This window comes from Anomaloglossus baeobatrachus, chromosome 2 (assembly GCF_048569485.1).
Source record: "Anomaloglossus baeobatrachus isolate aAnoBae1 chromosome 2, aAnoBae1.hap1, whole genome shotgun sequence".
In the NCBI taxonomy this organism is placed as follows: domain Eukaryota; kingdom Metazoa; phylum Chordata; class Amphibia; order Anura; family Aromobatidae; genus Anomaloglossus; species Anomaloglossus baeobatrachus.
This window is the reverse complement of record NC_134354.1, coordinates 478,773,287-478,786,003: the sequence shown is the minus strand read 5'-3', so window position 1 is coordinate 478,786,003 and position 12,717 is coordinate 478,773,287. Positions and strand designations below refer to the sequence as shown.

The window sequence follows — 12,717 nt, the reverse complement described above, 5'->3', positions numbered from 1 at the left end:
ACACACTCAGCGTCGCTGAGTGTGTTTATATGTAAGGGCTACCACATTGACCGCCGTTGCCACGGGACACTGCGGCGCGGCTGGGACTTGTAGTTCGCCGGGGACTTTCACGCGACCGCGCTTTTACGGCGGCCGCGTTTATTACTACAGTCCCCGGCTTCATTGCGGCCTAGTTTCCCTTTTTTTCTCCCGCCCTCAGCCCTGACAGGCAGGGGAAGGGCGGGACGCTGCACGGAGCGAGCAGCAATGAGGGCTGGAGTATGATTTACATGCTCCACTCCCCTCACTGTACACAGTATGAGCGCCCGTTTCGCGCTCTTTCTAGGCCACGCCCACAGCTTCCTCAGCTCGTCAGGACGCCGCAGCCGTTCCTGTCAGCTCCACCGACGCTGCAGAGAGGGACATATTCATGGGAGACCCAGACACGGTCTCTGGTGGCCTCACAACCGCTTAGGCGGCTGGTAAACAGCACATGTGGTGCTAGCCCCATGGTGCTGTATTGTATGGGTACATTATTTGTGTACTGTATATAATTTACACTGTATGAGCACAGTTCTTTCTGGCTATATACCCTATTGTGTTACTCAGGGAAAACTATAGCATGGCGCCCATAAAAGGCAGGGGTGCCAAAACACAGGCTTATTATGTTGCCTGCGCCGCATGTAAGACCCAGCTACAGGCAGGTTCCACTGACCCTCATTGTGTACAGTGTTCGACCCCTGTGACACTTCCTCAGCCGGATCCTCTGCTAAGAGGGGCCCAGGGGGAGCCACCTGTTGACACTGTCCAGGTGACGGGGACTGAGTTTGCAGCCTTTAAGGATCAACTCTCTGAGACTATGGCTAAGATACTAGAAGCCTTGCAGTCCAGACCGGTATCTCAGCACTGTTGAATCATTGTTCCCTGACCCCCCTCAGTTGGACCAACAATGTCCTCACGGGGTATCTCATACATCCCAGACGGAGGGTTCGGACTTAGAACCTAGCCCCAGATCGTCTAAGCGAGCCCGCTTAGAATTTCCCTCGACATCATATTGTTTAGGGTCTCAGCGGGGGGATTCTCTGGTTAATGATGCGGAAACAGCTGATCAGGATTCTGATCCTGGGAGCGCTCTCAATCTTAATTCTCCAGACGGGGACGCCATAGTGAATGATCTTATTGCATCCATTCATCAGTTGCTGGATATTCTTCCCTCAGCCTCTCCGGCGGAGGAGTCTGATTCTCAGCAGGAGAAATTTCGCTTCAGGTTCCCCAAGCGTACACAGAGTATGTTTCTAGACCACTCTGATTTCAGAGAGGCAATCCAGAATCACCATGCTTGTCCGGATAAGCGTTTCTCTAAGCGCCTTAAGGATACACGTTATCCTTTTCCCCCGGAAGTGGTTAAAGGTTGGATTCAATGTCCCAAAGTGGATCCTCCAATCTCCAGACTGGCGGCTAGATCCATACTTGCAGTGGAAGATGGGGCCTCGCTTAAAGATGCCACTGACAGGCAGATGGAGCTCTGGATGAAATCCATCTATGAAGCTATCGGAGCTTCTTTTGCCCCAGCATTCGCAGCCGTATGGGCGCTACAAGCTATATCAGCAGGTCAAGCGAAAATTGAAGCGGCCGCGCCACAAGTGGCTTCCATTACCTCCCAGACCTCGGCAATTGCGTCTTACGCTATGAATGCTGTCCTGGACTCTGTGAGCCGTACGGCAGTTGCGACCGCCAATTCGGTAGTAGTCCGCAGGGCCTTGTGGCTACGGGAGTGGAAGGCAGATTCCGCTTCCAAAAAAGCGTTTAACCGGTTTGCCAATTTCTGGCGACAGGCTCTTTGGCGAGCGCCTGGATGAAATCATCAAACAATCCAAGGGAAAGGATACATCCTTACCCCAGCCCAAGCAGAACCTCTCCCAACAGAGGAGAGGGCAGTCGAGGTTTCGGTCCTTTCGGGGCGCGGGCAGGTCCCAATTCTCCTCGTCCAAAAGGTCTCAGAAAGAACAAAGGAACTCTGATGCATGGCGGTCTAAGTCACGTCCTAAAAAGGCCATTGGAGGCACCGCTAACAAAGCGGCTGCCTCATGACTTCTACCTCCTCTAGTAGCATCCTCGGTCGGTGGCAGGCTCTCCCGCTTTTGCGACACCTGGCTGCCACAAATAAAAGACCGCTGGGTGAGAGACATTCTGTCTCACGGTTACAAGATAGAGTTCATCTCTCGTCCCCCGACTCGATTCTTCAGGTCTTCTCCGCCTCCCGAGAGAGCCGAGGCTCTTCTGCAGGCGCTGGGCACTCTGAAGGCAGAAGGAGTGGTGGTCCCTGTTCCTCTTCATCAACAGGGCCACGGTTTTTACTCCAACTTGTTTGTGGTCCCAAAGAAGGACGGGTCTTTCCGTCCTGTCCTAGACCTGAAACTTCTCAACAAACACGTAAAGACCAGGCGGTTCCGGATGGAATCCCTTCGCTCCGTCATCGCCTCAATGTCCCAAGGAGATTTCCTTGCCTCGATCGATATCAAAGATGCTTATCTCCACGTTCCGATTGCCCCAGAGCACCAGCGCTTCTTGCGCTTCGCCATAGGAAACGAACACCTGCAGTTCGTGGCACTGCCATTCGGCCTGGCAACAGCCCCACGGATTTTCACCAAGGTTATGGCTACTGTAGTAGCGGTCCTCCATTCTCAGGGTCACTCGGTGATCCCGTACTTGGACGATCTGTTGATCAAGGCACCCTCTCTAGAGGCATGCCAACACAGCCTCGACGCTACCCTGGAGACTCTCCAGAGTTTCGGGTGGATCATCAATTTTCCAAAGTCAAATCTGACACCGGCCCAATCGCTCACATACATTGGCATGGAGTTTCATACCCTCTCAGCGATAGTGAAGCTTCCGCTGATCAAGCAGCGGTCACTACAGACAGGGGTACAATCTCTCCTTCAAGGCCAGTCACACCCCTTGAGGCGCCTCATGCACTTCCTGGGGAAGATGGTGGCAGCAATGGAAGCAGTCCCTTTCGCGCAGTTTCACCTGCGTCCTCTTCAATGGGACATCCTACGCAAATGGGACAGGAAGCCGACGTCCCTCGACAGGACCGTCTCCCTCTCTCAGGCGACCAAAGCTTCCCTTCGGTGGTGGCTTCTTCCCACTTCATTGTCGAAGGGGAAATCCTTCCTACCCCCATCCTGGGAAGTAGTCACGACGGACGCAAGTCTGTCAGGGTGGGGAGCGTTTTTTTCTCCACCACAGGACTCGGGGTACGTGGACCCGGCAAGAGTCCTCGCTTCAGATCAATGTTCTGGAAATTCGGGCAGTGTATCTTGCCCTGAAAGCGTTCCAGCAGTGGCTGGAAGGCAAGCAGATCCGAATTCAGTCGGACAAATCTACAGCGGTGGCATACATCAACCACCAAGGCGGCACACGCAGTCGACAAGCCTTCCAGGAAGTCCGGCGGATTTTGATGTGGGTGGAAGCCACGGCCTCCACCATATCCGCAGTTCACATCCCAGGCGTGGAAAACTGGGAAGCAGATTATCTCAGTCGCCAGGGCATGGACGCAGGGGAATGGTCCCTTCACCCGGACGTGTTTCAGGAGATCTGTTGCCGCTGGGGGGTGCCGGACGTCGACCTCATGGCGTCCCGGCACAACAACAAGGTACCAACGTTCATGGCACGGTCTCAAGATCCCAGAGCTCTGGCGGCAGACGCCTTAGTTCAGGATCGGTCGCAGTTTCAGCTCACTTACGTGTTTCCTCTGCTGGCACTGTTGCCCAGAGTGTTACGCAAGATCAGGGCCGACTGCCGCCGCGCCATCCTCGTCGCTCCAGACTGGCCGAGGAGGTCGTGGTACCCGGATCTGTGGCATCTCACGGTCGGCCAACCGTGGGCACTACCAGACCGACCAGACTTGCTGTCTCAAGGGCCGTTTTTCCATCTGAATTCTGCGGCCCTCAACCTGACTGTGTGGCCATTGAGTCCTGGATCCTAGCGTCTTCAGGGTTATCTCAAGAAGTCATTGCCACTATGAGACAGGCTAGGAAACCAACGTCCGCCAAGATTTATCACAGGACGTGGAAAATTTTCCTGTCGTGGTGCTCTGCTCAGGGTTTTTCTCCCTGGCCATTTGCATTACCTACTTTTCTGTCCTTCCTTCAATCTGGACGGGAAAAGGGTTTGTCGCTCGGTTCCCTTAAGGGACAAGTTTCAGCGCTCTCTGTGTTTTTCCAGAAGCGCCTAGCTAGACTTCCACAGGTACGCACGTTCCTGCAGGGGGTTTGTCACATCGTTCCACCTTACAAGCGGCCGTTAGAACCCTGGGATCTAAACAGGGTGCTGATGGTTCTTCAGAAACCACTATTCGAGCCAATGAGAGATATTTCTCTCTCACGCCTTTTGCAGAAAGTGGTTTTTCTAGTAGCAGTCACTTCACTTCGGAGAGTATCTGAGCTAGCAGCGTTGTCGTGCAAAGCCCCTTTTCTGGTTTTTCACCAGGACAAGGTGGTTCTACTTCCGGTTCCGGAGTTTCTCCCTAAGGTGGTATCCCCCTTTCATCTCAATCAGGATATTTCCTTACCCTCTATTTATCCTCATCCAGTTCACCAATGTGAAAAGGATTTGCACTTGTTAGATCTGGTGAGAGCACTCAGACTCTACATTTCTCGTACGGCGCCCCTGCGCCGCTCGGATGCACTCTTTGTCCTTGTCGCTGGCCAGCGTAAAGGGTCACAGGCTTCCAAATCAACCCTGGCTCGGTGGATCAAGGAGCCAATTATCGAAGCTTACCGTTCGGCTGGGCTTCCGGTTCCCTCAGGGCTGAAGGCCCATTCTACCAGAGCCGTGGGAGCGTCCTGGGCTTTGAGGCACCAGGCTGCGGCTCAACAGGTGTGTCAGGCGGCTACCTGGTCGAGCCTGCACACTTTCACGAAGCACTATCAGGTACATACCTATGCTGCGGCGGATGCCAGCCTAGGTGGACGAGTCCTTCAGGCGGCGGTTGCCCACCTGTAGGAAAGGGCCGTTTTACGGCTCTCTTACGAGGTATTATTTTACCCACCCAGGGACTGCTTTTGGACGTCCCAATTGTCTGGGTCTCCCAATAGAGCGAAAAAGAAGAAGGGAATTTTGTTTACTTACCGTAAATTCCTTTTCTTCTAGCTCTAATTGGGAGACCCAGCACCCGCCCCTGTTTTTTTGTGTACACATGTTGTTCATGTTGAATGGTTTCAGTTCTCCGAGTTTCCTTCGGATTGAAGTTAAACCAGTTTATAATTATTTTTTCCTCCTTCTTGCTTTTGCACCAAAACTGAGCAGCCCGTGGGAGCACGGGGGGTGTATTGGCAGAAGGGGAGGGGCCTAACACTTTTAAGTGTAGTACTTTGTGCGGCCTCCGGAGGCATAGCCTATACACCCCAATTGTCTGGGTCTCCCAATTAGAGCTAGAAGAAAAGGAATTTACGGTAAGTAAACAAAATTCCCTTCATTATATGGTGAGGACATGTTGTTGACAGCCTTGTACGTCATTTGTAATGTGTGTAACGCTGTATTTTCTGGTGATTAGTTACCCAGTGACTGCGTTGTCAGAAGTAGGAGGTACCTTAACCAAGTAGTAGACCTTAACCAAGTAGCAGGAATGAGGGTGCATTGGGGGATACAGCATGTACTATGATATTTGTATACTCGAGGTCAAGTGGAGAACTCTAGATACATGTTTTGGAGGTGGCAAAGGCTAGAAAAATAGGACAGACTTAAAGGTTATTTCAAGGCAGAGAACTTGTAAGATTAGGAATAAATGTGCTGCAGGCATTATCTGTGGGGAAAGGGGTATTGTAACTGATGCTGTGGATAGAAGAGAAGTAATGTCCAGGAAACAGAATTACATTTCACTGTTGTATGCATTAATGTGGGGCTAAATGCCATTGGAGTCTATAAGCTTTCCACGTCTAAAGGTATAGATGGGGAAGAGGAAGGATCCTAGAATTGAGCCAAGAGAGATAAGGCCATGTTGTGTAAGCGAAGACACTAAAGGCCCCTTTACACACTGAGACTTTCTAGCGATCCCAACCTGGCCGGGATCGCTACAAAGTCTCTGGTGAGCTGTCAAACAGGCAAACCTGGCCAACGACGCAACAGCGATCCGGACCTGCAGAACAACCTAGCTAGTCTTTGGGGACGTTGTAAAGCAGCTTTTTGAAAGGGAAGTCGCTAACAAAGTCGCTGTAAAGTCCTTTTACACACTGAGACTTTGCTGCACAGCGGGAAACAAAGGACCAAAGAATGGTCCTGAACGATTTGTAGCGATCAGCAACTTCACAGCAGGGGCCAGGTCGCTGATGTGTTTCACACACTGCAATATCGCTGGGGAGGTCGCTATATGTCACAAAACCGGTGACGTTACAGCGATGTCGTTTGCGATGTTGCAGTGTGTAAAGCCACCTTAAGGCGATTCATTAAGACTGGCCTTCTGCATGCCTGCCTTGATAAGATAGGTGTGTTAAGGTGATATACACCAATTGTGCACACCTCTTAATGAATTTGGTGCATCTTTTTGCTGCCGTTAGTCATGTAAGAAATGTACTTTGGTCATGGATGAAAGTATATTTCTGTTTTTTCCTTTTATTTTTTTGAGGTGATGAATGTCAGCTGCATTCGTTTATCCCCCTCCTCACTTTTTAGCAAAAGTTGACAGATTTGGCGTACCATTTTTAATGAATCAGCTCTTAAACATTCAGTTGGTGAGCTATGAGCAGATCCAAGAAATGGCCACATCTGTGATAGCAAAAGATGACTACTGTACTCCGTACTCTCCTGTGGTCATTAATGGTGACAGATTAATATTTGTAATTAATTTCCATGGTTTTTTTGGGACTGTTTTCTTAGGCTCAAAATCCAGTTGTGCTAAAGAACATTCCATCAATCAATGATCAGCTGAAGGTCATCAAGCACTTAGTAAGGTTTGTACATTATTGGTCTCGTTATTGGGTTGGCCTATGGTAACATTCTGGTATCTTGTTAGTACCACTTTTGTAAACACTATTACACGTTTACTATACTTCGGAGCCCATTCCTTTCAACAGTAGCAAATTTTATATATATATATATATATATATATATATATATATATATATATATATATATATATATATATATATATATATATATATATATATATATATATATATATATGAGGGTAGCCAAAACACTGATTTCTAGTCGTTCTTCTTTCTAAACCGATGTGACCAAATTTTGGTTTTATAGAGCAAACTATTAGTGCCTTGTATTGTCAATCTCTCTTAAGGGTGACTTGCAGGGCCATACTTAGAGGGGTTGTCTGGGCAAAATAAAATCTTGCCCAGAGGACTGGTATTTTTGTTTTAAAAATAACAATAATAAAAAAAAAAATCGCTGGTCTATTATTTACTGGATCGCTGGGGTCTGCAATTGGCTGCGATCAGCAGTCAGGTGACATTAAACAGTATATAATCCTAAATCATCCGATGACGCGCTTCTCAAGTCCTGTAGACACTGTAGCCAATCACTTGCCTCAGTTGTGGTGATCGCATGTATGCTACAAAACTGCTGATGCCTGTGATTGGCTGCATTGGTCACACCGATGACATCGTTGCTGTTAGACCATTTTTATTTCATTTTTTTTTTTCTAATTCCCATCATCCCCTTAAAAGCTTATTTAAATTTAATATTCGGCATGTCTGTTTACCTAACACACACCAACAATGGCTCACAGGAAAGCAAAGGTCTTCCATATTCTTTCTGCTGGGATCAATCTAATCAATATTACACAAATGTCTCTTCTAAATTACTACAGTTATAAGTTACTCTGACCCCCTCCACAAACTGCTGGCATACGTTTTAATCAGTATTAATGTATAATAAATTATATTATGGATGTTTAGGCAAATGATATATTTAACGTTTATTTCTTTATCGTTCCTTTGGGAGACCCAGACGATGGGTGTTTAGCTTCTGCCTCCGGAGGACACACAAAGTACTACACTTAAAAGTGTAGCTCCTCCCTCTGAGCTTATACACCCCCTGGTAGCCAGTCCTAGCCAGTGACGCTTTGTGTCAGGAGGCATACATCCACACATGCATTCTCATCTGATTTGTTTGACTTTTGGAAAGAGTTTGAAGAAAAGCGGGTCCATGTCTGGACTCCCGGCATGTCCCTTCTCACCCCACTGTGTCGGCGGTGTTGTTAAGGTTGATTTACAAGGCTGCAGCCTTACATGCCGTGCTCCTTCACCATCCCTTCTGGGCTCTGGCTTGAAGTGGGAGCCAGCACGGTTTCCATGCCTGGCAGGAGTCCGGTCTCCATCCACAGCCCCTTGAGGATTCTGTTGGACCGGAGCACTCATCCCCAGGGACATGGCCCTGCGTCTCAGCAGCTAAGTACCTGAGACGTTTATGTTGGGGGTCCCGGTTCTTTATTGTAAGGGGAGAGTATGCTGTATGTGATTGTTTTAACTTTTCCGGCGGGTTCTCTAGCTTTTGCCCGAGAACCGCGACGATGGTGCCTGCTTGTCGCCCTCGCCGCTTAAATTTAGGCCCCGGCTTCGCCGGAGGCCTAGTTTCATTTTCCTACCCTCGCATGTCACTCATGCAGAGGGACAGGTTCGGCTCCTCCCGGCGGCCGTTCTACACAGGGGAGGGACACTCCCCACTGCTGGGGCGTCCCTCCTTCCCTGCAGGTCTCTATAGCCCTCCAGTTCCCACTCTTTTATAGGAACGCCCCTAGTCCCGCCCCCTCTCTTCGCTCCGGCGGCCATTTCTCAGGCAGAGTTCACTCTGCTCTGGGACATCCTGCATTCTGCATCTCTGCTGAGGTGCGGCGCACTGGGGGACCGGGCTTCGGGATCTGGAGGGCACACAACACCGCGCTCAGCGGTCTGGTAAGCCACAGCCGGTCTCCGGTTGTGGACCTCTGTATATTCTCCCTGGGGTTCATTCTCTGCAAAGCCCCCACTCCAGCAGCATGTCTCACGCAAGGAGCAAGGCTCCAAAGCTTTATTCTGCATGCACTGCATGTAAGCTCCTGCTGCCTGAGCCGAGCATTTATCCACACTGTGATGGTTGCTCTAACTTGGCGGTTACCCCAGTGGTCTCTCAGGCTGCTGCTGCACCTGTGACTGAACCCCCGACCTGGGTAGAGTCCTTTTCTAGGTCCATATCCTAGTCATTTGCTGAGCCCATGGGACTTTTGTCCAGGACTTTGATGAATATGCATCAGCCACCCTCACAGGGTGCCTCTAATACTCTTGACAAGGATTCCTATCCTCTGACCTCCGTCCATCGGAGTTCACGGAGGATTCATCATCTGATCCCAGACCCCGTGCTCCTAAGAGAAGGCGCAGGGTTTCCTCCCCCTCCCCATCCCACGGCTCTGTCTCAAGAGCTGACTCTCAAGATGAGGAGGATGCCCTCACTGGGGGCTCGGAGGCTATGTATCCCATCGATTTCTCTGAGGGTGACTCAGATCTTAGTGATTTGATTGCTTCTATTAATTCTGTGCTGGATCTCAATCCGCCAGTGTCAGAGGAGCAACTCTCTTTGGCAGAAAAACATCAGTTTACCTCGCCTAAGAGAGTAAAGAGTGTGTTCTTTAACCACTCCAGTTTTCAGACCGCTGTGACCAAACCCAAGGCCTGCCCTGACAAACGCTTTCCAAAGCGTGGTTCTGATGACCGGTTTCCATTTCCACCTGAGGTGGTCAAGGAGTGGTCTCACTCCCCAAAGGTAGACCCTCCGGTGTCTAGGCTCACAGCCTGGACCGTTGTGTCGGTGGCTGACGGCACCTCACTTAAGGATTCCACTGACCGTCAGATTGACCTTCTGGCCAAATCTGTGTATGAAGCTGCGGGGGCCGCGTTTTCCCCGACTTTTGCAGCAGTGTGGGCTCTCAAAGCCATCTCTGCTTCTCTAGAGGAGATGCATTCCCTCACCAAGGAATCTATGCCTGAGATGGTTACCTTTAACTTCTCAGGCTTCAGCTTTTTCATCTTATGCCATGTCTGCCATGCTAGAGGCTGCTCACCGCACTGCGGTGGCTTCAGCTAATTCTCTTGTTATCCGCAGGATTTTGTGGCTTCGAGAGTGGAAGGCAGATGCTTCTTCCAAGATGTTTCTTGCTGGGCTCCCTTTTGCTGGTTCACGGCTGTTTGGTGAACAGCTGGATGAAATCATTAAAGAAGCTACTGGCGGGAAGAGTACTTCCATGCCACAAACCAAGACCAGGAAACCCGCCCAGGGTAGGAATCAATCGAGGTTTCGTTCCTTTCGTTCCTCCAACTGGTCATCCTCTAAGCCTTCCGCCTCGTCCGCTAACTCAGCCAAGGATCAGAAATCCAACTGGCGCCCAAAAGCGCATCCGCAGAAGACCGCAGGAGGTTCTGCCACTAAGGCAGCTTCCTCATGACTCTTGGCCCGCTCCAGCCACGTCCTTAGTCGGTGGCAGGCTCTCCCACTTTGGTGACGCTTGGTTAAAGCAAGTCTCCGATCAGTGGGTGAGAGACATCATATCTCACGGCTACAGGATAGAATTCTCTTCCAGCCCGCCAAACAGATTTTTTCTCTCAACTCCCCCCTGCTCCAAGGCCGCCGCCTTCTCGCAGGCCGTGGCGTCCTTGCAGGCAAACGGAGTGATTGTCCCAGTTCCCGCTCAGGAACGGTGCAGAGGTTTTTACTCAAATCTCTTCCTAGTTCCAAAAAAGGACAGTACCTTCCGGCCCATCCTGGATCTCAAGCTTCTCAACCAGCATGTCCGGGTGCGGCATTTTCGCATGGAGTCTCTGCGATCAGTCATTGCCTCTATGACCCAAGGGGATTTCCTGGCGTCCATCGACATCAGAGATGCCTATCTACATGTGCCAATCGCAGTGTCACATCAGCGTTGGTTACGTTTTGCGATAGGAGAGGATCATTTCCAATTCGTGGCTCTCCCCTTCGGGTTAGCCACGGCCCCTCGGGTATTCACCAAGGTCATGGCGGCAGTGATTGCGGTCCTGCACCTCCAGGGGTTAGCAGTGCTTCCTTATCTGGACGACCTTCTGGTCAAGGGTCCATCCAGCGCAGACTGTCAGCGGAGTGTTTCGCTCACTCTCGCCACCCTAGCCCAATTCGGGTGGATTGTCAATCTTCCCAAATCCACTCTGACTCCGACCCAGAGTCTCACGTACCTAGGGATGCAGTTCGAGACTTTGCCAGCACTTGTGAAGTTGCCCTTAGACAAACAGCTGTCACTCCGGCTAGCGGTGCGCTCTCTCCTGAGGTCCCGCCGTTATTCCCTCAGGCGCCTGATGCAGGTGCAGGGTCAAATGGTGGCGTCCATGGAGGCGGTTCCCTTTGCCCAGTTCCATCTGCGTCCTCTGCAGCTGGACATTCTCCGCTGTTGGGACAAGCGGCCTTCCTCCTTACAGAGGTTAGTGGCTCTGTCGCCACGGACCAGGAGCTCTCTTCAGTGGTGGCTTCGACCCCTCTCCCTGTCCCAAGGGCGCTCCTTCCTGACTCCGTCCTGGGTGATTCTCACCACGGATGCCAGCCTATCCGGCTGGGGAGCGGTACATCTCCACCACAGAGCACAGGGCACTTGGACTCCGTCCGAGTCAGCCCTTTCAATCAATGTGCTGGAAACCAGAGCTGTGCTTCTAGCTCGCCTAGCCTTTCACCACCTGTTGGCGGGCAGGCACATTCGAGTCCAGTCAGACAACGCGACAGCGGTTGCCTACATCAATCACCAAGGCGGGACACGCAGCCGCCTGGCAATGTTGGAGGTCCAACGCATTCTTCAATGGGCGGAGGACTCAAAGTCCACCATATCCGCAGTCCATATCCCTGGCGTAAAAAACTGGGAGGCAGATTCTCAGCCATCAATCCGTGGACGGTGGCGAGTGGTCCCTGCACCCGGCAGTGTTTCAGTCAATCTGCCGCAAGTGAGGCACTCCGGACGTGGACCTAATGGCATCCCGTCACAACAACAAGGTTCCGGTTTACGTGGCTCGCTCCCACGATCCTCAGGCCTTCGCCGCGGACGCTCTGGTTCAAGACTGGTCCCAGTTTCGTCTGTCCTACGTGTTTCCCCCTCTAGCTCTCTTGCCCAGAGTCCTGCGCAAGATCAGAATGGAGGGCCGTCGAGTCATCCTCATTGCACCGGACTGGCCCAGGCGAGCTTGGTATCCGGACCTGCTCCAACTGTCCGTGGAGATGCCGTGGCATCTTCCGGACCGTCCAGACCTGCTCTCACAAGGTCCGTTTTTCCGCCCGAATTCTGCGGCACTCAAATTGACGGCGTGGCTCTTGAGTCCTGGATTTTGACGGCTTCTGGTATTCCTCCTGAAGTAATCTCCACTATGACTCGGGCCCGTAAGTCTTCCTCCGTCAAGATCTATCACAGGACTTGGAAAATTTTCCTGTCCTGGTGTCGCTCTTCCGGCCATTCTCCTTGGCCATTCTCGTTGCCGACCCTTCTGTCTTTTTTACAGTCCGGTCTGCAGCTAGGACTGTCCCTCAACTCTCTCAAGGGACAAGTCTCAGCTCTATCAGTGCTGTTCCAGCGGCATCTCGCCCGGCTGCCTCAGGTCCGCACCTTCATGCAAGGTGCGTCTCACATCATTCCGCCTTATCGGCGGCCCTTGGATCCCTGGGACCTTAACTTAATCCTCACGGTATTGCTGAAACCCCCTTTTGAGCCCCTTATGGAGGTTTCTTTGTATCGTCTTTCTTAAAAGG

At 51.2% G+C, this 12,717-nt stretch overlaps 1 protein-coding gene across 3 annotated transcripts in view; it reads left to right on the top strand.

The window, feature by feature from the left end:
- Nucleotides 1–12,717, top strand: part of MRPL30 (mitochondrial ribosomal protein L30) — a 62,359-nt gene that overhangs the window by 34,823 nt on the left and 14,819 nt on the right. For all 3 annotated transcript variants that reach the window (XM_075334249.1, XM_075334251.1, XM_075334248.1), the window contains exon 5: nucleotides 6,856–6,929. In XM_075334249.1, coding sequence (XP_075190364.1) covers nucleotides 6,856–6,929 — 74 coding nt within the window. The remainder of the gene's footprint in view (nucleotides 1–6,855; nucleotides 6,930–12,717) is intronic.